Consider the following 27907-nt stretch of genomic DNA (forward strand, 5'->3'; position numbering starts at 1 on the left):
TTGAATGAGCTACTGCAGTTAAAAATTTTCAAGCTCAGCACTTTCTCCATTTCATCAGTGGTCTGGCCTCCCTGATGTGGCCCATCTCAAAATGGAAAATTTCTCCTACTGAGGTGGCATCACTGAAGGACTGAAATATAATATAAGGCTTTAGCTTGCTTTTTTTTTTTTTTTTTTTTTGAGACAGGGTTTTGCTCTGTCACCCAGGCTGGAGTGCAGTGGTGCAATCTTGAATCACTGCAACCTCTTCCTCCCGGGTTCAAGCAATTCTCCTGCCTCAGCCTCCCAAGGAGCTGGGATTACAGGCACACACCACCATGCCTGGCTAATTTTTGTATTTTTTTAGTAGAGACAGGGTTTCATCATGTTGGCCAGGCTGGTCTTGAACTCCTGACCTTGTGATCTACCTGTCTCGGCCTCCCAAAGTGCTGGGATCACAGGAGTGAGCCACCATGCCCAGTCTAGCTTGCTTTTTAAAGTCAGACTTATTGGGTATAATTTGTATTCAGCAAAAGTCACCCTTTTTAGTACAATTCCACGAGCATGGACAACAAACCCCAGTTGGGTTACCACCACCACAATCATGATATTTCTATTTCTATCATCCCCAAAAGCTCCCTGGTGCACTTCATCTCTTCCCCAACCTCTTTTCAACCATTCATTTGTTTTCTGTCACTGTAAGTTTTGCCTTTTCTAGAATATCATACAAACGTAATTACAGAGTATACAGCCTTTGAGACTGCCCACTTTCACTCAACATAATGTATTCAAGATTCGTGCGTGATATGGTTTGGCTGTGTCCCCATCCAAATCTCATTTTGAATTCCCATGTTGTGGGAGGGATCTGGTGGGAGGTCATTGAATCACGGGGGCAGGTCCTTCCTGTGCTGTTCTTGTGATAGTGAATAAGTCTCACGAAATCTGATGGGTTTTGTTTTATTTTGTTTTTGTTTTTTTGTTTTTTTGTGAGATGGAGTCTTGCTCTTGTTGCCCAGGCTGCAGTGCAATGGCGTGATCTCAGCTCACTGCAACCTCCACCTTCCAGGTTCAAGCAATTCTCCTACCTCAGTCTCCCGAGTATCTGGGACTACAGGAATGCGCCACCATGCCCTGCTAATTTTTTAGGAGAGACAGGGTTTCTCCATGTTGCTCAGGCTGGTCTTGTACTCCCAAACTCAGGTGATCCACCTGCCTCGGGCCTTCCAAAGTGCTAGGATTATAGGCATTGAGCCACCACACCTGGCCTGTTTTGTTTTTTGAGACAGTCTCGCTCTGTTACCCGGTGGGGAGTGCAGTGGCGCAACCTCGGCTTCCCAGATTCAAGTGATTCTCTGCCTCGGCCTCCTGAGTAGCTGGGATTACAGGCATGTGCCACCACGCCTGGCTAATTTTTGTATTTTTAGTAGAGACTAGGTTTCACCATGTTGGTCAGGCTGGTGGTGTTGAACTCCTGACCTCATGATCTGCCTGCCTCAGCCTCCCAAGTGCTGGGATTACAGGTATGAACCACCATGCCCAGCCAATGTGATGGTTTTAAAAACGGGGGTTTCTACCAGGTGCGGTGGCTCATGCTGCAATCCCAGCACTTTGGGAGGTTGAGGCGGGCAGATCATTTGAGGCCAGGAGTTAGAGACCAGCCTGGCCAACAGCACAAAACCCCATTTCTACTAAAAATACAAAAAAATTAGCTGGGCATGTTGGTGCACACTTGTAATCCCAGCTACTGGGGAGGTTGAGGCAGGAGAATTGCTTGCACCTGGGAGGTGGAGGTTGCAATGAGCCGAGATCATGCCATTGCACTCTAGCCTGGGCAACACAGTAAAACACTGTCTCAAAAAAAAAAGAGGGGGGGGGAGTTTTCCTGCACAAGTTCTCTTCTCTTGTCTGCTGCCATGTGAGACGTGTCTTTTGCCTTCTGCCATGATTGTGAGGCCTCCCCAGCCATATGGAACTGTAAGTTCAATAAACCTCTTTCTTTTGTAAATTGCCCAGTCTTGAGTATGTCTTTTAGCAGAGTGAAAACAGACTAATACGATGTATGTTTCTGTGTATATCAATAGTCCACTCCGAGGCTGGATGCAGTGGCTCACATCCTGCCAAGTAATCCTCCTGCACTTTGGGAGGCCAAGGCAGGAGGATTGCTTAAGGCCAGAGTTGAAGACAGCCTGGGAAACACAGGGTGACCCCATCTCTACAAAAAATAAACAAGTTATAGCTCGGTGTGGTAGTGAGTGCCTGGAGTCTTAGCTACTCAGGAGGTTGAGGTGGGAGGATCACTCAAGATCAGGAGTTTGAGGCTACAGTGAGCTAAGACTGCACCACTGAACTCCAGCCTGGGCAACAGAGTGAGACTCCGTTTCTTAAAAAAATAAGTAGGTTGGGCGTGGTGGCTCAAACCTGTAAGCCCAACACTTTGGGAGGCCAAGTCGGCCGGATCACAAGGTCAGGAGTTAGAGACCAGCCTGACTAACTTGGTGAAACCCCATCTCTACTAAAAAAAATACAAAAATTAGCTGTCATGGTGGTACCCACCTGTAATTATAGCTACTCAGGAGGCTGAGGCAGGAGAATCGCTTGAACCTAGGAGGCAGAGGTTGCAGTCAGCTGAGATCGAACCACTGCACTCCAGCCTGGGCAACAGAATGAGACTTTGTCTCAAAAAAACAAACAAACAAAAAAACTAAGTAAATAAAAGTCCATTCCTCTTTATGGTTGAATAATATGCCATTGTATGGGCGTATTAGTTTGTTCCAGTTAAAGGACTTTGGGATTGCCTCCAGTTTTTTGTCAATTATGAGTAACGTCACTATAAACATGCATATAGACTTTTATATGGACATGTGTTTGCATGATAAGGTTTTACTTTTTATAAATGACAGTTTCACAGACCCAAAGGATACGATTCCATTGAATGAGGGAGACTGTCGTCCACACCTAGGATGTGGGAACGTTCTACCTCAGCATTTTTTAATAACTGTAGTAACACCAAACCTCCTAAGAACATCTGCAGAGAATGTTTCTGGGGCAGAGTGGAAGAAGTTGGATGGGAGCTCCCTTTCATCCCTCTGCATGTGGGCCCCAGAGCAGGCCAGGGCTGTTTTACATTCACCGCTAGCGGCATTTGATCTCTGGTCCCACAGGGGACGGCACTGGCTCTGCCAATGTGCACACTCAGGCAAAAACCTGCAGAGCCAGCCAATCGGCCCATTATTTGGTTCATATAACTTGTTAAAATCTCACGGAATGTACAGCATGCCATTGTTTTTGTAAGTCCCTTTCATGACTTTGCGAGCTGGCTAATTCAGAGCAGACTGGCCTGCTTTCCTGCTGGAAGAAAAGGCTTCCCTCAAAGACAGCTATTTAACAGTGACCATGGCTGCAGCCATCCTGAGCACAAAAAGGGAGCTGAGGTCACGCCATCCCTTCTCCACTGAGGTCTCCGGCAGCCAGGGCACTTATTCTTGGCATTAGAATTTGCATAATTACTCCTTTTTAAAGATGCTGGGTGACCTAATGTATCCCCAGCCGGCTGCAGGAAATGGTCTTGCTGAGATCTGAGCCTTGGATGGCCTGTAACATCTACAGGCCTAGAAGACCCTTTAGAAAGGAGAATTTTTGGAGCACTGACCCCACAAAGGACAGCTTCTTGAGTTTCTCTGGGGTTATCTGCACTGTGAAGAAAGAATCTGCAGGGCTCTGTCCCCATTCAGGATAACAGCTACAGCCTTTCCTTTCTTCTCCTAACCTGCGCAACGAGCTTAGGGACTGCAGGTCATTCTATTACAGCTCACAGTGGGTCTAACAAGAACCCACCAAGGCTGACTACACAAAAGAAAAAGGACATGCGTTCACTAGGAATCTAGCCAGGAACAAAAGGCTGCATTCCGTCCTGACACTTCCCCACTGTAGTCGCCTGGAGAGCAGGACTTTGTCCACAGGCAGGCAAGCATGCTGTTTACAGCCGGCCACAAAAAACACTTGTCTACTCATGGCTAATTTGAGAAAAAAAAAACAAACAGGCATTCCAAATTTTCTTTTCTACTTTACCATATTTTCTAATGTATCTTTTTTTGCGGACAATTTATTTAAATTTTTTTTTTTTGAGATGGAGTTTTACTCTTGTTGCCCAGCCTGGAGTGCAGTGGCACAACCTCGGTTCACTGCAAACTCTGCCTCCTAGGTTCAAGCAATTCTCCTGCCTCAGCCTCCTGCGTAGCTGGGATTACAGGCATGCACCACCTCGCCCAGCTAATTTTGTATTTTTAGTAAAGACACGGTTTCACCATGTTGATCAGGCTGGTCTCGAACTCCCGACCTCAGGTGATCCACCTGCCTCGGCCTGCCAAAGTGCTGGGATGACAGGCATGAGCCCACACACCTGGCTTTTGAAGACAACTTATTTAAAAATGGAAAATGTATAATAAACACTTCTTCTAAAAGAAAAACCACCCAGCCCTGCCCTAGCCAATCACTTTCTCCCTTAAAAAAGTACAGCTTAAACCATCCCCAGAAAAGAAACTCTTTACTAAAATAACTGTAGGGCTGGTGTGTGAAGAGGCCAAAAAGAAGTAGTCTTGGCCCAGGATGGTGGCTCGTATCTGTAATCCTAGCACTTTGGGAGGCAAAGGCAGGAGTATCACTTGAGGTCAGGGGTTCAAGGCAAGCCTGGGCAACACAGTGAGACCCTGCTTCTAAAAAAAAAAAAAAAAAAAAAAATTAGGCATGGTGGTGGTCATCTGTGGTCCCAGTTACTTGAGGGGGCTGAGATGGGAGGGTTGCTTGAGCTGAGTAGTTCAAGTGAGCTATGACTGCGCCACTGCACTCCAGCCTAGGAAACAGAGTAAGCCCCTATCTCAAAAAACAAAACAAATAAAACAGCATTAGTGTTTAGCCTAAAAAGAATATAGGTATAAAGGAGAAGGAGATAATATAATTTCTTTTTTTTTTGAGATGAAGTCCTGCTCTGTCGCCCAGGCTGGAGTGCAATGGTGCGATCTCAGCTCACTGAAATCTCTGCCTCCCAGGTTCAAGAGATTCTCCTGTCTCAGCCTCCTGAGTAGCTGGGATTACAGGTACCCGCCACCATGCCCAGCTAACTTTTTTATCTTTAGTAGAGACAGAGTTTCACCATGTTGGTCAGGCTGGTCTCGAACTCCTGACTTCAGGTGATCCACCCACCTCAGCCTCCCGAAGTGCTGGGATTACAGGTGTGAGCCACCATGGCCAGTGGAAATAATATAAATTTATATTTAGTGCAGGTTGTGGGGGCAACTTCTGAAGCTTAAAGAAGCAGCTCCAGAGGAAAATAAAAGGAGGAGAATAATAAAGAGTAGAAGTGAGCCTAGGCTTCACAGGTTCAAAGGGGGTTACGGAAGTTAACCATGATGGATCACAGAGCAATGCAGGAGTGTTGGGGTAACTTCCACTCTTCCGGGAACACGGTGATGGCAGTTATGATCCGTCACAGTCTTGGTCTTCATGTCCAAGATACAACATAAAATGCTATCCTATTCTAATCAATCTGCCAATCTTATGATCAACAGGGATCATACAGTTAAGAACTCCTTACCACTGGCTATAAGATTTTCCTCTCTAGCCTATTCCAGGCATTAAGAATCCTAAAACCTTAAGACAGAAGGAACATTAGCCCACCCCAAGGTTACTAGTTGTGGGGATGATGCAACCCACAGAGAGAAGGTGGCCAGGGTCACATTGCTAATTAGAATCAGAGTATGGGCCAGGTGTGATGGCTCACACCTGTAATCCCAACACTTTGGGAGGCCGAGGTGGGTGGATCACAAGGTCAGGAGATTGAGACCAGTCTGGCTAACACAGTGAAACCCCATCTTTACTAAAAATACAAAAAATTAGCTGGGCATGGTGGTGGGCACCTATAATCCTAGCTACTCAGGAGGCTGAGACAGGAGAATCGCTTGAACCCAGGAGGCGGAGGTTGCAGTGAGCCAAGATTGCGCCATTGCACTCCAGCCTGGGCGACAGAGCAAGACTCTGTCTCAGAAAAAAAAAAAGAACCAGAGTGTGGACCCGGCTCTCTCGCTGGGCTGGGGGCCTCATGGGATGTGGACCTGGAGTGTCTGTTGGAATGTTATCCAGGAAGGGGAACACATGGAGCTGTTACCATTTATTAACATTTTAGCACTACTATTTTATCAGATTTTCTAAGCAACTACTTGACAGTGGTCTAAGAAACTGGACACAGTGTAATTGTGTTTTAATGAGGCAAAAATCTGGCCAAATGCAATGGGGCAGTGAGTAGGCTGAGCAGTGAAGAGATAAAATTCTATTTCACAATTTTGCCTAGGGTTATTGGCTCTAAAAGATATTTCCTCCTATTAAAAAAAAAATGTTTGGTTTTATCTAGGGTAAGGTATGCTAGGTACGCAGAGGAAAATTCCAGAGCTGTATACCAGGAACCAAAGTCACTAACTACATGGTAAACAGCAGGAGGAGGGTGGAGCCACTCTGGAGGGTTCTGCTTTCCAACCTGGAAGAAATCTTTCCTTTCAACGCAATGAAAGAGAATCAGTTATGTTTGACCAGAGAAAAGGACCTCATGATTAGACAAAAGGTAAAACCAGACTCTCAAGACGATCATGTTTTGAGCTACTGTGGGGGCAAAAAATTGTGAGGAGAGAAGGCTAGGAAAACATGGAGAAAAACGGAAAAAAACAAAAGAAAAAACCAAAATTCTCTCCTTTGAGTGCCAGAATAAAAGAGACAAAAACAGTGAAGAATGAGATCCCCAAATCCCTGGGCTACTTTTGGATCAGCAATTTATTTTCCTACCACATCCAAACATCAAATTAAGCCTTTGGGATCCCGGTGCTGTCAGGAGTCGCAGCAGGAGGCCGGCCTGCCGGACAAGGTAAAAGAGCTGCCAACAACCCTGGGCTTCTCAGCCATGCATAGTTCCCTCCATTCCACTTGGGATGAACAACTTGTAGCTAAGCAACCAACAAACTGGTCCCCTTTCACCTGGCATGAATGTACTGCAGCACAAACTGTGTGCGGCGCTAGACAACACACAGACAAACCGCCAGAGCTGAATGTTGGATTCTTTCTCCACTCAGCTCTCTCCTGCCACGACACTGCAGTCCCATTGCCCCACCAGCTACAGGGGTCAGCCTCAGTAACCCTGTCTCTCCCAGACCCAAGGAGGCAGGAGGCAGTCCCAGGCCTCTCTCTTCTGCTCGGGCACTGGAAAAACCAAGGAAGATGGTTGGAAATGCTCCGATGGGGAGGTGAGCAACATTTATAAGACACAGGGAGGGAGGAAGACCTGGGGCTGGAGCTCCTGCCAGGGTTTGGACTGCTGACTGTTGGCCACAGTTGGGTGCTTCCCTCTCATCCTGGGGGACTCAGGATGCGATAAGACTCCCCCCATTCTGGGGTCACAATGGATCCTAAAACTTGGCATCTTGATGCTTGTTTTTTCAGCCAATGAATCTGAACCTACTGGAAGGGGCCTTTATGATACAACATAATTCACATAGAACTACTTTTCTCCAAGCTTAAGAGGCATTAAATGCAGAAGGGGACTGTAGAGAAGAAGTTAAGGGGGTCAAACTGCACCCCAGTTTATCTGCAACTCTCCTACCTCCCTTGATTTATCTCCAGCCATGTGGCACCAGCTGGCATCAACTTATGAGTCCGGCCTTCCTGGCACTGGTCAGCCTGGCTCCACAGGGCAACTAAGTATGAGAAATGCTACAACAGACCTGAGCCAAGAAATGGGTCCCTGGGTCCCCTTGGACCTTCAGGTCAGAGATCTCTATAAGCGTGCTTATAGAGCCTTAGTGTTTGTAGAGGCAAATGAAAATACCTCACACTGGCCCAACACATTCCCAAATCATCCCTCTAATCAACGGTGAAGTGAGAAAAAGAAAAAAAAAAAGTGATACATTCAGGCGGGATACAGACACATCATTTATAAGGCTCTGACCAGATCAGATCGAGTTAGGAGGAAAGGGTACCCTTCAGAATACCTCAACAAGTTCTTGAAAAGGAGAACCCTCCGAACCTCAAAGAGCAGCTCCATCACATCCCACTGCCAGGAGAAGGCGAACAGAGCCCAGATAAACAGAAGTCACTGACAAGTCCAATATCTCTTCTTCGTCAACACCACTTAACTCACTATGATCAATATTCAAAAACGAGATGCAGTAGCTTGGATAATACCTCAACAGGCCACTCCAAAATCCTCTATATTTAGCTTTAGAATTCACCACCAAATTGGCTGGGCGTGGTGGCTCATGCCTGTAATGCCAGCACTTTGGGAGGTAGAGGTGGGCGGATCACGAGGTCAGGAGTCTGATACCAGCCTGACCAACATGGTGAAACCCCGTCTACTTAAAATATTTAAAAAAAAAAAAAAAAGTAGCTGGGCATGGTGGCACATGCCTGTAATCCCAGCTATTTGGGAAACTGAGACAGAGGAATTGCTTGAACCCGGGAGGCAGAGGTTGTGGTGAGTCGAGATCACGCCATTGCACTCCAGCCTAGGCAACAAGAGCGAGACCCCATCTTAAAAAAAAAAATAAATCACACACACACACACACACACACACACACACACAAATAGAATTCACCACCAAATTATCTTAAAAGGGGTTTAGACTTTTGTAGAAGAAAAGAGTGAGGTATTGGAGTAAAGAAAGGCGGTACACACACAGCCATGCCCATGGTAGGAGACAGCCAATTTCTGAAACAAGGCATGGAGTGACTTCTGAAGGGCTGCTGTTACGCACTGCAGAATTCCAGAGTGCATTTTTTGTTAAGTTAAATCATAGTCTATGCGAATAGCATCCTCTAATAGTTTGCAATGCACAACCTGCACAAAAACATGTGATGCATCTGAGACGGACAAAGATACAGCATTTATAAAGCTCTGACCAGATTCTGGTGTGGTAGCCCTGCGGGTTCAGGATTACACATTTGCTTCCATGAAAACACAGCTCAGACGTCACTCAGGTGTAAGAGAAGGGAAAAAAGAATATCCGCCTCCATTCCAATAAACTTCACTACGACTGCCAAGTGGTTCTGCTGGAGCTTCCTCCTCTCCCATCCACCCTCTGGTCTTTTAAAGAAGGAAGAAATGCCAGAACTCTGGAGGAAGGCATAGGTACACACAGAAGTGAAAGCCTAAATACTCTGAATCTGGGATCCTGCCCTTGGGACAGTGAAGATGGAATGAGGCTCCTGACTCTGAACACTAACTACTGCCACGATTTCTCCCAAAAAGTAAGTATGTTGTTGTAAATCCAAGAAACTAAATGTGACAATCAGACTTCTTTCTTCTGAAGGAAGTACCAGATTACAGTTCTCAAAAATAAAAGAAAATAAAGCAAACATCAACACCAGAAAATGAGAAGGCAGAGGGAAGAAGTGAAAAGCATCTTTTCTTCCTGCTCACAAGAAATACATTATTTTGAAGGGCTGAATATTTAGAAGCATTGACTGACAGCCCCGTTGGAAAGTAAGTAACTAATATTACTACTTGGCCCCAGATCCGCCCTGAACAAGAGGGTGGCTGTTGGAAAGGAAAAGACGGCTCATAAAATCTCAGGGAGCCCTCAGTCCTCCACTGAAGGTAAGCACGGGTCCACAATTCCCTGTCTACATTCCAAAATCCAAAAAACTCTGAAAACTACAGTTAAAAAAAAACCTCACTTGGCAGCAACCTCATTTGGTGGCAAAATATGACCTGAACTACATAAAATCATTTGTCATCTATTTATCCCTCTTAGTGTGAATATTCTTACATGTCACTGTGAAAATAATGAGTGTGATTATGGAGTGCTGACCCCAAACCTCTCTGGGTGTATTACTATACATACCATATTACCTTTCTGGGGGAAAAAAAATCTCTGAATTTTAAAACACGTCTGGCTCTAAGGGCCAGATAAGCGTACCTGTAATACGATGACGTGAGACCCTTACAAAATTTCCCAAATGCCTAAGGGAGTCAAATTTCTTCCCTGTTGTTTGGGAGAGTCTAACCAGCTTTCTACACAGACCAGGCTGCAGCATTACTTAGCAACACTGTGTTCCAAACGGGAAATCTGCTACACAGGGTCATGGCTACATGTTTAATCTTGATTTCCTACCTTCACATATTCCAGAGTTGGGTCCAGAAGATGTGGCTCTCTGAAAAAAGAAAATATAAATGTGAGAATGGTTGGGAACGATGCATTCTTACATTGAATATAATGTGTCCAACATTATTTCACCCTACTCATTAAGTTATTAAGCTGGGCCCCACCTCCCAGACAGTATTCACAACAGGGTGTGTGTGGTGGGGTGGGAGATACCACCATGACCTCAGTCTAGAAGCTCCCACATGCTTTCCTGTCAAATTCAGGCCCCAGAGTGTTAGACTATTTATATGTAGTAATTCTAGATTTACTTGAGCATAGAAACTGAAAGTCTGAAGCTCAGGGAGGGTAGAGGCGGGAGGCAGGCAGGACTGGGTATGGGGACATGCGGCACTTTCGGTCACTAGTGGTATCTGGGTTAATCCCCAAAACGTCCCCACCAGTAACTGTGTTGCTCCCACATTGACAACAAGAAAAGAGAGGCTTAGGTGGGTGGAGGGGCTGCCCCAGGTTGCCTAGTGCCTGGGTGACAGAGGGAACGGAGCCCTCTCTTCTCAGCGCTGGCTATTACCCACCCACTACCGGTTGAAACCTCAGCAATTCATCCTACTGTTCTGTGTGCCCAGTGTTTTTATTCCCGCATCTAATGGCTGCTCTTAGGTTTATCACGATAGGACAATTGAAAGAAAGTGCTGTACATACACACCATAGAATACTACACAGCTATAAAAAAGAAGCAAATCACGTTCTTTGCAGCAACATGGATGCAGCTGGAGGCCATTATCCTAAGCAAATTAACCCAGGAACAGAAAACCAAATACTGCATGTTCTCACTTACAAATGGGAGCTAAACACTGGGTACTTGTGGCATAAAGAGGGGAACAGCAGACACTGGGGACATGGCTGTGAGTGGGGACGTGGGCTAAGAACTAGTTAGATACTACACACACTACCTAGGTGCAACATACCCATGTCACAAACCTGCAAATGTATCCCCTTTGTATCTAAAATTTGAAGTCATTAAATAATTAAAAATAGCAAAACTAAGAACACATCAGCAGGTGGCACTGAGGAGGAGACTTTTTTTTTTTTTTTGAGAGAGTCTCACTCTGTTGCCCAGGCTGGAGTACAGTGGAGGGATCTTGGTTCACTCCAACCTCTGTCTCCTGGGTTCAAGCGATTCTCCTGCCTCAGCCTCCTGAGTAGCTGGGATTACAGGCGCGCACCACCATGCCCGGCTAATTTTTGTATTTTTAGTAGAGATGGGGTTTCACCATGTTGCTCAGGCTGGTCTCGAACTGCTGACCTCGTGATCCGCCCTCCTCGGCCTCCCAAAGTGTTGGGATTACAGGAGTGAGCCACCTCACCCAGCCTTGAGGAGGGGGACTTAATATGAAAAGGGACAGAAGATTTGACTAGGGCAAAAGGAGAGGAAAGGAGAGACAGGAGAGCTAATGTCTTTGGTTTCTGCAGGGTTATTATGAGGTGCTCCCCAACCCAACTGTGTGAAGACAGCTGCCTTTAAAGGCATAAATTATCCCCGCAGAGATGTGATCATTTAAAAAGGACAGAATGACTCAGAAGGCTGCAAGGCTAGTCTGTCCTCTGAAGTGGGGGAAGCTGGTCTGTCTTAGCGTATCTACAGAAAGTCTGCGTCCATCAGAAGGCAGGGGGGCCCTACTGGGAAGCAGTCACCTTGGAGGGTGGCTCAACCCCAAACCCGTGGGAGTGGACAGATTCACTGGCTGTGGAGAGAGCCCCAGGAGACGGAGACTACAGCACTCCTCTGAACAAGAGCAGCAAGGCCCTGGCTGGGGCACAAGCAGTCCCAACCCCACAGGTCAGGGACACATCTGTCTTGTGGGGGAAATGGATCCAGCCCCCAAGCCATCCTCAGGCTGGTTTATCTATTTAGGGCTGTGCACAGGGTGTATGCTCAGGGGTACTCTGGCATCCAAGATGCTCCTCTGCAGGCAAACAGATTAGGTTCTGAAAAGAGTCCCTGTGTAGGGCCAAAGGACTGGAGAAGAGCTTAAGCTCTTGAAAGGGGTTTAGACTTTTTGTAAGCAGACACACTCATCATTTGAAGGTCTCTGTGGCGTCAGTACCATACTCACGCCTCCAAGTGCATACTCTGGACACTGTGCCAACGTCATCAGGCTTTGGGTCCATGGAACCACTCAGCTAGTGAGTAAAAACTCTGTCAGCAGCATTTTGGTTGTGTGTCCCCTTTAAGTTCTTGAACCCCTGATTTTCTACTGAACTGACATTTGAGACTTAGAGGCATTGTCTGGCCTAGTGGTCTGCTCCTGGGAGTACAGAAAGATGTCAGGACCACTGAAGTGCTGTTTTTCATCTTCGTCCCACTTTCGCCTGGATCTCTTGGCCTCAAGTGATCCTCCCACCTCCGCCCTCCCAAGCAGTTGGGACCACAGGCACATGCCATCATACATTATACCCAGCTAGTTTTTAAACATTCTTTGTAGAGACGGGGTCTCACCATGTTACAGGCTGGTCTCAAATTCCTGGCCTCAAGCTATCCTTCCTGCCTTGGCCTCCCAAAGTGCTGTGACTCCAGGTGTGAGCGACTTTGCCCCGCCCTCCCAGGTACTCTCAATCAGCTCTCGATTACTATAATACCTAATACAATATGAATGCTATATAGATAGCTGCTACACTGTATTGTTTTTTAAAAAATGTCAAGGAAAAGTCTGTACATGTTCGGTACAGATGAAACCATCCATTTTTTTCTGAATATTTTCAATCTACAGTTGACTGAATTCATGGATGAGGAAGGGCTGTGTTAGGAACTGTCAAGCTTATGGTGGAGGATATACATTCTCCAAAATTCTAATTTTTATTTGAAAGCCCAGATTTTTTTCACTGGCAACTAAACGCTGTCAAATATTTTCCTTGAGTTTCATTTCATTAATTTTTGGGAAAATATCTGTCAAATACCAAGACCATACAGTCGTGATTTGTGATTTTAACTTTAACTCCCTTTTTTCAAGCACACTGCATATCATTATTTTAGTATTTTTGTTTAGAATTGTGCCTAGAATCTTTGCTTTACCCATCAGATTTGGTTGCAAAATCCCTTTCCCTTCACCTTTTGAAGGCTTAAACATTCCTCTCTTCCTTTCTCTAGAGATGCACATGACAACTCCCTGTACTAGGCTGGGCGTGGAGGCTCATGCCTATAATCCCAGCACTTTGGGAGGCCGAGGTGGGTGGATCACCTGAGGTCAGGAGCTCAAGACCAGTCTGGCCAACATGGAGAAATCTCATCTCTACTAAAAACACAAAAATTACCTGGGTATGCTGGCACATGCCTGTAGTCCCAGCTACTCCGTAGGCTGAGGCAGGAGAATCACTTGAACCCGGGAGGCGGAGGTTGCAGTGAGCCAAGATCGCACCACTGTACTCCAGCCTGAGCGACAAGCGTGAGACTCTGTCTCAAAAGAAAAAAAGAAAAAAAAACTCCCTGCACTCCCTGAGCTCATTCTCTCAGGCCGAACTTCAACCTCTCTTGAGGAGGCAGCAGGATACTAACACTGGCCAGGCCGGGTTCCTGGGGTAACACTGGCTGCAGTTCGCACTGTCCCAGCAGAGGGGTTACCTCGAGGCAGGGGGTCTGTGCTGTCCCCACAACCCTGCCTCAGTTAGAACAACTTCTTTATTATATTTTTCTTATTCTCCTTAATTTTTTCTTTCTGGTTCCTTGGGACAGGGGTTGGGGAGACAGCTTTGAAAGACAAGGTGTTTAAGAGCACTTTTCAAGGAAATACCACATCATGAAAAAATGGCTGGTTTAGGCAGCAATCAAAATGCAAATAAGGGCTTTTCCTCCCAGACAACCATCTTACTTTGGTATGCACAGAATTATTTGATATCTACTTCCTATTTTAACAAAACACTAAAGAGACGTATATTCAAGAGCTGTGATTTAATAACATTCTTAAGAGAAACTAAATTTTTTTTTTTTTTTTTTTTTTTTTGGAGACAGACTCTTGCTCTGTCACCCAGGCTGGAATGCAGTGGTATGATCTCAGCTCGCTGCAACTTCCACCTCCTGGGTTTAAGGGATTCTTATCTCAGCATCCTGAGTAGCTGGGATTACAGGCACCGGCCACCATGTCCAGCTAAATTTGTATTTTTAGTAAAGACGGGTTTAACCATGTTGTCCAGACTGGTCTTGAACTCCTGGCTTCAAGTGATCCACCCAGCCTCTCAAAATGCTGGGATTACAGGCGTGAGCTACCGTGTCTAGCCGAAGTTAATTTTTTTTTTTTTTTGAGACAGAGTCTCGCTCTGTCTCCAGGCTGGATCTCGACTCACTGCAACCTCCGCCTCCCAGGTTCAAGCAATTCTCCTGCCTCAGCCTCCCAGGTAGCTGGAAGTACAGGTGTATATCACCACACCCAGCTAACTATTGTAATGTTAGTATAGAGAGGGTTTCACCATGTTGGCCAGGATGGTCTTGATCTCTTGACCTCGTGATCCACCCACCTTGGCCTCCCAAAGTGCTGGAATTACAGGGGTGAGCCACCATGCCCAGTCCAAGAAGTTAATTTTTTAAAAAGAACTGTGAGAGCACAGGGCTGAAGAATACAATGAGTATTAGTACAGCTTGGTGGCATTGCCTTGCTCTGCACTCTACATACATACATACACCTATATGTAAGTATTATTTAGGGCTAAATACTATTCCAATGTGTATATGGAATATATGTGTATATACATATATATGTGTATGTGTATACATATGCATACATATGCATACACATATACATATGCATACATATGCATACACATATACATATGTGTATATACACGTGTATATACATATACACGTGTATATATGTACATAAGTATATATACATATGCGTATATGCACATAAGTGTATATGTATATGGGCATATATATATATACGTGTGTGTGTGTATATATATATGTATATGTTCAAATCGCTTATCTAAATTGGTGTAGTGTTTGCGTATAACCTACACACATCCTCCTATGTACTTTAAAATAAAATTTTAGGGGGCAAATTCAAAATGATAGAAAATTATAACTTTTAGTAGTGGTAAGATGAAAGTCAAAACTTGAGAAAAAGCAGATCCAAGATGGCCGAATACGAACAGCTCTGGAGTGCAGTTCCCAGTGAGAACGCAGAGGGTGAGTGATCACTGCATTTCCAAACGAATTTTTACTGCCCACAGACCAGAAGATTTCTGGGCAGAAAAGTGCCATGAGTTTCCAGCATGGCTGTTTGAGCTGGCGCAGTGGGTCTCCACACAAAAACTCACACAAATAAGGGCAGCTGTTTCAACTGGCGCCTGAAATGCCTGGGAGAGAGAACCACCCATTCAACTGAAAAAGAAGAGGCTGAAACAGGGAGCCAGGTGATCTGGCTCGGCGGGTCCCACCACCACAAAGACCAACAATCTGAAATGCTCTGGATTGAGTTTCACAGCAAGCACAGCTGGACCCTGAATGGTCCAGCTCTGTGCGGGGAAGAGTGTCCACCATTACCAAGGCAGTCCACCACTATCGAGACAGTCCGCCATTACTGAGGCAGACTGCCATTACCAAGGCAGTTCTAACTATACCTGCATAAACAAAACTACAAGAAGTTCACACAGCAGCTGGGCAGAGCCCATGGCAGCTCAGCAACGCCTCTGCTGGCAGACTGTGACTAGGCTACCTCCTCACAGGCAGGGCGTCTCTGAAAAAAGGCAGCAGCACGTCAGGAACTTTTATAAAGCCCCACCTTCCCAAGACAGAGCACCTGGGAAAAAAAGGCGGTTATGAGTTCCGCTGCAGCAGACTTAAACGTACCTGCTCAGCACTCTGAACAGAACAACAGAGCTCACAGCTCAGCAGTTGAGCTCCTATAAGGGACAGACTGTCTCCCAAGCAGATCCCCAACCCCCATATATCCAAAGAGACACCTCGTAAAGGAGAGCTCAGGCTGATCTGGTGGGTATCCTTCGGGGACGATAACAGAAGAAGAAACTGGCGTTAATCCTTACTGTTCTGCAGCTGCTGCAGGTGATCCCCAGGCAAGCAGGGTCTGGAGTGGGCCTCCAGCAGTCCTACAGCAGAGGGGCCTGACTGTTAGAAGGAAAACTAAAAAACAGAAAGAAATAACTTCATCATCAACATAAAGGACGTCCACTCAGAGACCCCATCTGAAAGTCACCAACTACAAAGAACACAGGTAGAGAAAGCCACTAAGATGGGAAGAAACCAGTGCAAAAAGGATGAAAACACCAAAAACCAGAATATCTCTCCACCTCCAAGGGATCACAATACCTCATCAGCAAGGGAACAAAGCTGGACAGAGAATGAGTCTGATGAACTGACAGAAACAGGCTTCAGAAAGTGGGTAATAACAAACTTCTCTGAGCTAAAAGAACATGTTCTAAACAAACGCAAAGAAACTAACAATCTTGAAAAAAGGTTTGACAAAATGCTAACGAGAATAAACAGCTTAGAGAACAATATAAATGAATTGATGGAGCTGAAAAAAACAGCACAAGAACTTCGTGAAGCATACACAAATTTCAATAGCTGAATCAACTAAGCAGAAGAAAGGATATCAGAGACTGAAGATCAACTCAATGAAATAAAACAAGAAGGCAAGATTAGAGAAAAAAAGAGTACAAAGAAATGAACAAAGCCTTCGAGAAATATGGGATTATGTGAGAAGACCTAATCTACCTTTGATAGCTGTACCTGAATGTGACGGAGAGAATGAACCCAAGCTGGAAAACCCTCTTCAGGATATTATCCAGGAGAACTTCCCCAACATCACAAAGATATTCCTCAAGAAGAGTAACCCTAAGGCACATAATTGTCAGATTCACCAGAGTTAAAATGAAGGAGAAAATGCTAAGGGCAGCCAGAGAGAAAGGTCAGGTTACCCACAAAGGGAAGCCCATCAGACTCACAGCGGATCTCTTGGCAGAAACCCTACACGCCAGAAGAGAGTAGGGGCCAATATTCAACATCCTTAAAGAAAAGAACTTTCAACCTAGAATTTTGTATCCAGCCAAACTAAGCTTCAAAAGCAAAGAGAAATAAAATCCTTTAAGAACAAGCAATTTCTCAGAGATTTCATCACCACCAGGCCTGCCTTACAAGAGCTCCTAAAAGAAGCATTAAACATAGAAAGGAACAACCAGTACCAGCCACTCCAAAAACGTACCAAATGGTAAAGAGCATCAACACAATGAAGAAACTGCATCAACTAACGGGCAAAACAACCAGCTAGCATCAAAATGGCAGGATCAAATTCACTCATAACAATATTAACCCTAAATGTAAATGGACTAAATGCCCCAACTGAAAGACACAGACTGGCAAATTGGATAAAAAGTCAAAACCCATTAGTGTGCTGTATCCAGGAAACCCATCTCACATGCAAGGATACACACAGGTTCAAAATAAAGGGATGGAGGAAGATCTACTAAGCAAATGGAGAGCAAAAAAAAAGCAGGAGTTGCAATCCTAGTCTCTGATGAAACATTTTAAACCAACAAAGATCAAAAGAGACAAAGAAGGACATTACATAATAGTAAAAGGATCAATGCAACAAGAAGAGCTAACGATCCTAAATATATACGTGCCCAATACAGGAACACTCACATGCATAAAGCAAGTTCTTAACAACTTACAAAGAGACTTAGACTCCCACACAATAATAGTGGGAGACTTTAACACTCCACTGTCAATATTAGACAGATCAACGAGACAGAAAATTAACAAGGATATCCAGGACTTGAACTCAGACCTGGACCAAGCAAACCTAATAGACATTTACAGAACTCTCCACCTCAAATCCACAGAATATACATTCTTCTCAGCACCATGTCACACCTACTCTAAAACTGACCACATAATTGGAAGTAAATCACTCCTCAGCAAATGCAAAAGAATGGAAACCATAACAAACAGTCTCTCAGACCACAGTGCAATCAAATTAAAACTCAGGATTAAGAAACTAACTCAGAACCACATAACTTCATGGAAACTGAACAACTGGCTCTTGAATGTTGACTGGATACATAATGAAATGAAGGCAGAAATAAAGATGTTCTTCGAAACCAATGAGAACGAAGACACAACATACCAGAATCTCCGGGACACATTTAAAGCAGTGTCTAGAGGGAAATTTATAGCAATAAATGCCCACATGAGAAGCGAAGAAAGATCTAAAATCGACACCCTATCATCAAAATTAAAAGAGCTAGAGGAGCAAGATCAAAACAACTCAAAAGCTAGCAGAACACAATATATAACTAAGATCAGAGCAAAACTGAAGAAGACAGAGACACAAAAAAACCTTCAAAAAATCAATAAATCCAGGAGCTGGTTTTTTGAAAAGATCAACAAAATAGACCACTAGCCAGATTAATAAAAAAGAAAAGAGAATAATAAAATAGATGCAATAAAAAACAATAAAGGGGATATCACCACAGATTACACAGAAATACAAACTACCATCAGAGACTACTACAAACAACTCTGTGCACATAAACCAGTAAACCTGAAAGAAATGGATAAATTCCTGGACACATGCACCCTCCCAAGCCTAAACCAGGAAGAAGTTGAAACCCTGAATAGACCAAAAACAAGGGCTGAAGTTGAGGCAGCAATTAACAGCCTATCAACCAAAAAAAGGCTAGGTCCAGATGGGTTCACAGCTGAATTCTACCAGACATACAAAGAGGAGTTGGTACCACTCCTTCCGAAACTATTCCAAACAATCCAAAAAGAGGGAATCCTTCCCAAATCATTTTATGAGACCAACATCATCCTGATACCAAAACCCAACAAAGACTCAACAAGAAAAGAAAACTTCAGGCCAATATCCGTGATGAACATTGCTGCAAAAATCTTCAATAAAATACTGGCAAACTGATTGCAACAGCACATCAAAAAGCTTATCCACCATGATCAAGTAGGATTCATCCCAGGGATGCAAGGCTGGTTCAACATATGCAAGTCTATAAACGTAATTCACCACACAAACAGAACCAAAGACAAAAACCACATTATCTCAATAGATGCACAGAAGGCCTTTGACAAAATTCAGCAGCCCTTTATTCTAAAAACTTTCAATAAACTAGGTATCGACGGAACGTTTCTCAAAATAATAAAAGCTATGTATGACACACCCACAATCGATATCATACTGAATGGGCAAAGGCTGGAAGCATTCCCTTTGAAATCTGGCACTAGACAAGGATGCCCTCTCTCACCACTCCTATTCAATATAGTACTGGAAGTTCTAGCCAGAGCAATCAGGCAAGAAAAAAAAATAAAGCATATTCAATTAGGAAAGGAGGAAGTCATATTGTCTCTATTTGCAGTCAACATGACTGTATATTTACAAGGCCCCATCGTCTCAGCCCAAAATCTCCTGAAACTGATAAGCAACTTCAGCAAAGTCTCAGGATACAAAATCAATGTGCAAAAATCACAAGCATTCCTATACACCAATAACAGACTTAAAGAGAGCCAAATCAAGAACGAACTGCCATTCACAATTGCTACAAAGAGAATAAAATACCTAGGAATACAACTAACAAGGAACGTAAAGGACCTCTTCAAGGAGAACTACAAACCACTGCTCAACGAAATAAGAGAGGACACAAACAGATGGAGAAACATTTCATGCTCATGGTTAGGAAGAATCAATATCATGAAAATGGCCATACTGCCCAAAGTAATTTACAGATTCAATGCTATCCCCATCAAGCTACCAATGACCTTCTTCACAGAACTGGAAAAAAAACTACCTTAAACTTCATATGGAACCAAAAGAGAGCCCACATAGCCAAGTCAATTCTAAGCAAAAAGAACAAAGCTGGAGGCATCACACTAACTGACTTCAAACTATACTACAAAGCTACAGTAATCAAAACAGCATGGTACTGATACCAAAACAGAGATATAGACCAATGGAACAGAACAGAGGCCTCAGAGGCAATGTCACACATCTACAACCATCTGATCTTTGACAAACCTCACAAAAACAAGCAATGGGGAAAGGATTCCCTGTTTAATAAATGGTGTTGGGAAAACTGGCTAGCCATGTGCAGAAAGTAGAAACTGGACCCCTTCCTGACACCTTACACTAAAATTAACTCCAGATGGATTAAAGACTTAAACATAAGACCTAACACCATAAAAACTCTAGAAGAAAACCTAGGCAAAACCATTCAGTACGTAGGCATAGGCAAGGACTTCATGACCAAAACACCAAAAGCAAAAGCCAAAATAGACAAATGGGATCTAATTAAACTCCAAGAGCTTCTGCACAGCAAAAGAAAAAGTCATTAGAGTGAATCGGCAACCAACAGAATGGGAAAAAAATTTTGCAATTTACACATCTGACAAAGGGCTAATATCCAGAATCTACAAAGAACTAAAATAGATTCACAAGAAAAAAACAAACAAACCCATTCAAAAGTGGGAGAAGGATATGAACAGACACTTTTCAAAAGAAGACATATACGAGGCCAAAAAACATATGAAAAAATGCTCATCATCACTGGTCATTAGAGAAATGCAAATCAAAACCACATTGAGATACCATCTCACACCAGTTAGAATGGTGATCATTAAAAAATCTGGAGACAACAGATGCTGGAGAGGATGTGGAGAAACAGGAACACTTTTACACTGTTGGTGGGAGTGTAAATCAGTTCAACCATTGTGGAAGACAGTGTGGCGCTTCCTCAAGGACCTAGAAATAGAAATTCCATTTGACGCAGCAATCCCATTACTGGGTATATATCCAAAGGATTATAAATCGTTCTATTATGAAGACACATGCACACGTATGTTCATTGAGGCACAGTTTATGATAGCAAAGACCTGGAACCAACCCAAATGCCCATCAATGATAGACTGGACAAGGAAAATGTGGCACATATACACCATGGAATACTATGCAGCCACAAAAAATGATGAGTTCGTGTCCTTTGCAGGGACATGGATGAATCCGGACACCATCATTCTCAGCAAACTGACACAAGAACAGAAAATCAAACACCACATGTTGTCACTCACAGGCGGGTGTTGAACAATGAGAACACATGGACACAGGGAGGAGAGCATCACACACTGGGGTCTGTTGTGCGGGAATAAGAGAGGGACAGTGCGGGGTAGGGAGTTTGGGAGGGATAACATGGGGAGAAATGCCAGATATAGGTGACGAGGGGATGGAGACAGCAAACCACACTGCCATGTGTGTACCTATGCAACAATCCTGCATGTTCTGCACATGTACCCCAGAACCTAAAGTGCAATAAAATATATTAAAAAGAAAAAGGAAAATAAAAATAAAATAAAATTTTAACATTTACTTTAATACATATATGTATATATGTATGCATATGGAAATATACATACATATGTACAGTTAGCAGTGTCCCATGCAGGGGGGTTACCTCAAGGCAGGTGGCTTTGTGTATGTGTGTATATATGTATATGTACATATGTGTGTGTACACACATATGTGGTGGCCCAATATACATGTGTATATATATACATATATGAATATACACACAAACACGCATACATGTATATATATTCCATACACAATGGAATATTATTGAGCCCTAAAAAAGAATGAGATCTTGCTATTTGCCTCAACATGGGTGAGCCTGGAAGACATTATGCTATGGGAAATAAGCCAGACACAGAAAAAAATATATTGCATGATCTCATTTATATGTGGATTTTTTTTTTTTGAGACAGTCTTATTCTGTCACCCAGGCTGGAGTGCAGTGGCCTAATCGAGGCTCACTGCAGCCTCAACCTCCCCAGCTTTTGATCCTTTTGCCTCAATCTCCCGAGAAGCTGAGACTACAGGCATGTACCACCACAACTGGCTATTTACTATTTTTATTTTCTTGTAGAGATGAGGTCTCACTATCTTCCCCAGGCTGGGCTTGAACTCCTGGGCTCAAGCGATCCTCCACAGCCACAGCCTCAGCTTCAGCCTCCACCTCCGCCTCCCAAATTGCTGGGATTACAGGATTACGGGTGTGGATTACCATGCCTGGCCTGGAATTTTTTTTTTAAATCCAATATATATAGAGAGAGAATACAACAGTGGTTATGGGGATGGGAGCAGAAGGCAGAGGAAATGGGGAGATGTATGTCAAAGGATAAAAAGCAGCAGATATGTAGGATGAACAAGCCTAGAGCTCCAACGGACAACATGAGGACTACAGGTAATACAACGCACTGTATTTAGAATTCATGCTGAGTATATTTCAATTAATCTTGCCACAAAAACAAAAAAAAGTAGATAACTATGTGAGATGATGAATATGTTAATTTGCTTCGTTATAGTAACCTTTTAACTATTACATGTATTCCATAGCATCACGTTGTATATTTTGGATACATACCAAGGACTAAGCTCCAATTTTTTTTTTAATCTTGCCCAAATTCCTATCTAAGGGGTCTGGAGAGTCATGCCCCACAAACCATAAATTTTCATCAAATGGGTGTTATTTAATCCTATGTATTGTGACTTACTTTCCAATCTGACTCTAGTGTAACATTATGTGACAAAGAAGAAAGTCAAAATATTTTACCCCAAAACATGTTTTTTTGCCACATCTTGAAGTGGCCCTGTAAAGCTTGTGGGGGGAAATGTGCATCTGTAAAGAATCTCTATTAACATAGGTAGATTTTTTTCTTCCAGATCCTATGAATCCTAAAGAGATTAAAAGTCTAGCACCTTTTAAAGATTGGAATAGGAAACATCTGTCATCTGTTGTCTCAAAGTGAAGTCTGTATAAGACTTCAAAGGAACCTTGGTCTCCACAATCTTTTACCTTAACCTGAACATTTCCTTTCTATCAATCCCCAGTTCTAGACAAACTCAACCAATTGTCAACCAGAACATGTTTAAATTTACCTACAGCCTGGAAGCCTCTGCTTTGAGTTGTCCCGCCTTTCTGGACCAAACCAATGTATTTCTCAAATGTATCTGATTCATTTCTCATGCCTCCCTAAAATGTATAAAACCAAGCTGTGCCCCTACCATCTGGAGCACGTGCTCTGAAGACCTACTGAGGGCAGTGTCACAGGCCGTGGACATTCTAATTGACTCAGAATAAATCTCTTCAAATATTTTACAGAGTTTGACTCTTTTCATTGACAATTATTTGATCAAAACACGTGGGGCCTCAGAGAAGACTCAGAACCCCGAAAAAGTTGCCCAAAACCAGAGCTAAGGTACCAGCTGGGGCCCACTGAAGCCCCACAGAGTCTGAGCTTCTTCTCTGGTGGAACTGGGAAGGCCTCCTGAGCTCTGGCCTCCCGTTTTGGTTGATGGGACTTAATTTATTTTGAGCTGGATTTTCTCCTAGGAATTTGTTGTTTAAGGATTCTAATTCTAGTTCGGAGATGCATTCTAAAGGGTATTTATTGCTTTTTCTCTTGGAATTAATCTCAATTTAGTTTGCCTGGGCATATTTGCATGAGAAACTGAACTGTTGTTTTTATAGGGAAATGAGAGACTTGGGTTTTTTTGGCTCCCAAGAGAAAGGGCATTTGCTCCTCCCAGCCAAAAGGCACCCTTGGGTGACTGGGGGTCTCGTGAGAGTGTCTGGGGGGTTGACCCCCCCACGACGTGCAGCAACCCTGCAAGGAAATCCCCAACAAAAATTAATTTAAAAATGGCTCGTCCAGGACACATATCCATCTACCACACAGAAACCCTAGGTCACAGCTCAATTCCTTCCTCTTTTTAAGAAAAAAAAAAAAAAAAAATGGGAAAGAAATAATCTAAAAAAAAGGAGAAAACAAGGAGAACGACCCCCTTTCAAGTACTTCGCAGGTTTTACGGCATCTCTATTTGCCAGAGTTTATGTAAAATAGAAGTAATATGGTCTTGGCACACATTTGCATTAAGGAAAAGAACCCTAAGGTCGACCTGCAAACTACAGAGTTCCTAAGTTCTCTTCTCCTTTCTGCCTGCTTTACATCTGCTGTTACTTTTCTACTGAGATAGAAACCACTGTTTAGATCTAACAAGTTTTTTTTGCAAGCTGGCGAATTTATACTTATTTCATGGCTAAAGTATGAGTAAAGCTTTAGGATCTGTGTGTGTCTGTATATGTATGTATCTGTATATATTAAAAAGGCCTTTATAAATTACATAACTTTAATTGGCAAGTTAATTCATTTTAATTTTCCTCTAGCACACCAAACTTTTTCTCCCTGTACCTTATCATGTAAATTTTGCTATCTGATCTTCACCTGAGTTATTTCTTTTAATATGCAAATTTAGGACTATTTAGCTGAGAACTGCCTAGAGTGATGCAACATATTATCAAGAATTTTAAGTCTAAACTAGAAAAAAAGGAAAAAGGAAGTCTTTAGGAATCTATAAAATATATTTCCATCAGCATGCCTAAATACATCTATGTATTTATATGCTGTGTACACAATGTTTCACTACTAAAAATATACAAAGAGCTCTAATTAATTGGCTTAATATATAAAAGTGCTTAAATCAGATACTTAAAAGATTAGTTGAACACTTTGAGACATAACCCTAGAAGGTTTGAATTAGACAAAGATATTTTACCTTTAATACCAACATTAAAAAGAAAATGTGGTCCTGTAATTCTTAGATTGGAAACTACCTAGATACTCATGACTTAAGTAAAATGTTTAATAAATAAGGTGGCTTTAAAATTATTGGTAAAATAATATTAGCAATGTCTTAAAAATGGTTAGCATTTTGTTAGCATCTTAAAAAATCAAGTGGTTTCATGTTTATTCCTGCAGAATACTATAAAATTTGCCATAAGGGTTATAAATTATAAAACCCAGCCCAAGATAGAATAATCTCTGCTTGTGTATACCTATGAAATATTGTTGGCTTAATGAAAATAGCTAAATCCTGAGTTATTGGTATAAATACCCTTAAAATTAACCATAAGTTTTATTGCCATAAGTTTTATTTCAAGTTTTAAATACCTGAAATTCACAGCTATAAAAATAGCTAATAGGAAAATAACTTTAAATATTAGCTTTCAGAGTTTCTGTTAATAATCTAGGTAAACTATTAAATTAATCAGGTCAATGTAATGGAATAAATGCTCATAAACAAACTTGTCATAATTTACGATCTAAGGTATCTGATATTAGGTATCTGGGTAATTTCCAATTTAAGAATTACAGGAAAACACTTTCTTTTTAATGTTCTTATTAAAGGCAAAATATCTTTGTCTAATTCAAACCTTATAGGGTTATGTATAAAACAAGGTAAAGGAATCAGGAAATAAGAGATGTAAAAAAAAAGTTGAAGATAGAAAGAGGCATTTTTGGTAAAGAAAGTAAAAGGAAATTTTATAAGAAAGAATCTTGTGTGGTGAATTTTTGCCCTAAACATGAGTGCCCCTCCCACAGAATCAGAGGACTGTTTAAGAAGCCTTATCAAATTTGTCTTACAGATGCAACTCCTTGCTAGGAACCTGAACCCTTTTCACAAGAAAAGGTAAAATGGTCTGGGGGTAAAAAAGGGTTCCTGAGACCGGAACATAAAAACATACAGGTTAATAGACTTACAAAATTTGACCAGGTGCAGCAGCTCACACCTCTAATCCCAGCACTTTGGGAGGCCGAGGCAGGTGGATCACGAGGTCAGGAGTTCGAGACCAGCCTGGCCAACATGGTGAAACCCTGTCTCTACTAAAAATACAAAAATTAGCCAAGTGTGGTGGTGGGTGCCTATAGTCCCAGGTACTTGGGAGGCTGAGGCAGGAGAATCACTTGAACCCAGGAGGCAAAAGTTGCAGTGAGCTGACATTGTGCCACTGCATTCCGGCCTAGGTGACAGGGTGAAACTCCATCTCAACGACAACAAAAGTTATAAAATTTAAGATGTTTAAACAAGCCTTTATTTAAATTAAAGCCAAATAAAATTTACAAATCAGCTCCTCAGTTACACTAGTGGCTAGCAGCTAGCATGACCCAGTTACAGAATATTTCCAACACTGCAAAAAGTTCTACGGACATTCTAGAGAGTCCTACTGGATATTCTAGAGAAAACACTTTTTCTAAATAGAAGAACACTCTGCTTCCAAAGAGACCCTCACATTGCTGCTCTTGGTTATGACTTAAAGTACCAAAGGAGATTTGAGGTGCTCTCACTTATAAGGTAGCCCCAAACAATGACATCAGACCAACAGCATGATAAAGTACCTATGGATTGTTTTCTTGAAATACATCTTTTCTTTTTCACTTAAAATTCTGAAATATTTGGGTGCCAGTGGACTATCTCTACATGAGAAGAGTAACATGGGTCACTCAAATACGACACAGCACTGGATAAATGACTCAGATTAGGGAAAATTTTATTAAAGCCATCCAGCGCCATTTCCTTGAAATGTCTGCAATAAAAGCCAGGGTTTTGAGGTGAGGGTTTTCGTTCTGCTTTAGTGAGAGGCATAATGGGATGGAGGAAAGAGGTGCTATGTGTAGAGGTAAATGGTTTGAACTTGATCTCTCTCTAAAAGCTACTCTTAGTAAATGGAAATTGCACATTAAAAATGAAAAGGGATGGTGTTTAATGAGGTTTGACAGTAGAGACCCAAAAGGAGACTCTTTAAAAACTAAGGTCTTAAATGAAAGAGATGGGGATAAATGAGAAAAAGAACAAAATGGACAATTTCCATTAATTGGCTAAAGAAGTTTGAGGTTTGTCTTCCCAGCTCTCTCTCCCACAGTCTCTAACATTAACTATCATTGGTCAGTGCTTGCTTAGATTTTCTCCTACTTGTGATTAAAACTTGCTAATTCGTATCAGTAGTACTTCAGTGTCCTGACAGCAAAACTGAGGACCAGCTATCTGGAAGCCCCAAGTTACCTGAGGAGCCTCATTTTCCTCTTCTCTCCGAGGTCCACCATCACTCCAGCCGAGACTGCCTGTCCCAACCAGTGGGTCTTGGTCCAACCTCCTCCAGGAAGCCCTCCCTGATGCGCCTTCCCTCAGCCTGGCTCCCGGCTGCAGCCTCCCTGGTCTGTACCATTCCTGCAGTCCACCCTACATCAGTAGTCATCCTTCCCCCTGCTTGGACCTAACTTCCCCAGGGAGACTGACTGCTCTCACTGACTGTTCCCTGCTTTAGAGGGCAGGGAAGTCTTCCTGAACACCAGCTCCAGCTTTAAGGAACCAGAAAGGAAAAATTAAGAAGCACAAGAAAACTCTAATAACTAGGGTAAGAAGGCTGAGAACGAGGAGAGCCAACTGCTGGTAGCGAAGGGCACTGGGCTAAGGGAGACACAGATTGTTCAGCACCTCCTGGTTTCTTTCACTTGTGCAAGTAGAATATGGGAAAGATGTGAAATTTGACCAAGTTTAATCGTGAAACAGCAGGATACATTTATCAAGGATGCCAGGGGGATGTTAGGCAACATTGACAGATTAAAAACCAGAATGAAAGAAGGTAGGAGCCATTTGTCAGAGCACATCTGGACTATTCACTTATACCCTGAAAGTAAATAAAACAGGAATAAATAGAACGCTGGCTCCCAGGACAGCTCCAGAAAACTAGCAACCAGGAAGGAGAGAAGGTATTGAAGCCATATAACATGGGAAGATCAAAAGGAAGAGGAACATTTAGCCTGGGTGAGAGTGGGCTTGGGGAGAAGGTAGACATAGGCCGCTTGTCAGTAACAGCTTAGAACTTCTGTATGGAAGAAGGAGCAAATATTCCGTTTAGGCTCAGCCAGGGGGACCTACGGG

At 42.9% G+C, this 27907-nt stretch overlaps 1 protein-coding gene across 1 annotated transcript in view; it reads right to left on the reverse strand.

Annotated features, from left to right (window-relative positions):
* Positions 1-27907, reverse strand: part of BCAR3 (BCAR3 adaptor protein, NSP family member) — a 294360-nt gene that overhangs the window by 70836 nt on the left and 195617 nt on the right. The window contains exon 9 of the mRNA XM_012439670.2: positions 10128-10167. Coding sequence (XP_012295093.1) covers positions 10128-10167 — 40 coding nt within the window. The remainder of the gene's footprint in view (positions 1-10127; positions 10168-27907) is intronic.

This window comes from Aotus nancymaae, unplaced genomic scaffold, assembly GCF_030222135.1.
Source record: "Aotus nancymaae isolate 86718 unplaced genomic scaffold, 86718_ANA_hifiasm-v0.15.2.pri h1tg000122l, whole genome shotgun sequence".
Classification (NCBI taxonomy): domain Eukaryota; kingdom Metazoa; phylum Chordata; class Mammalia; order Primates; family Aotidae; genus Aotus; species Aotus nancymaae.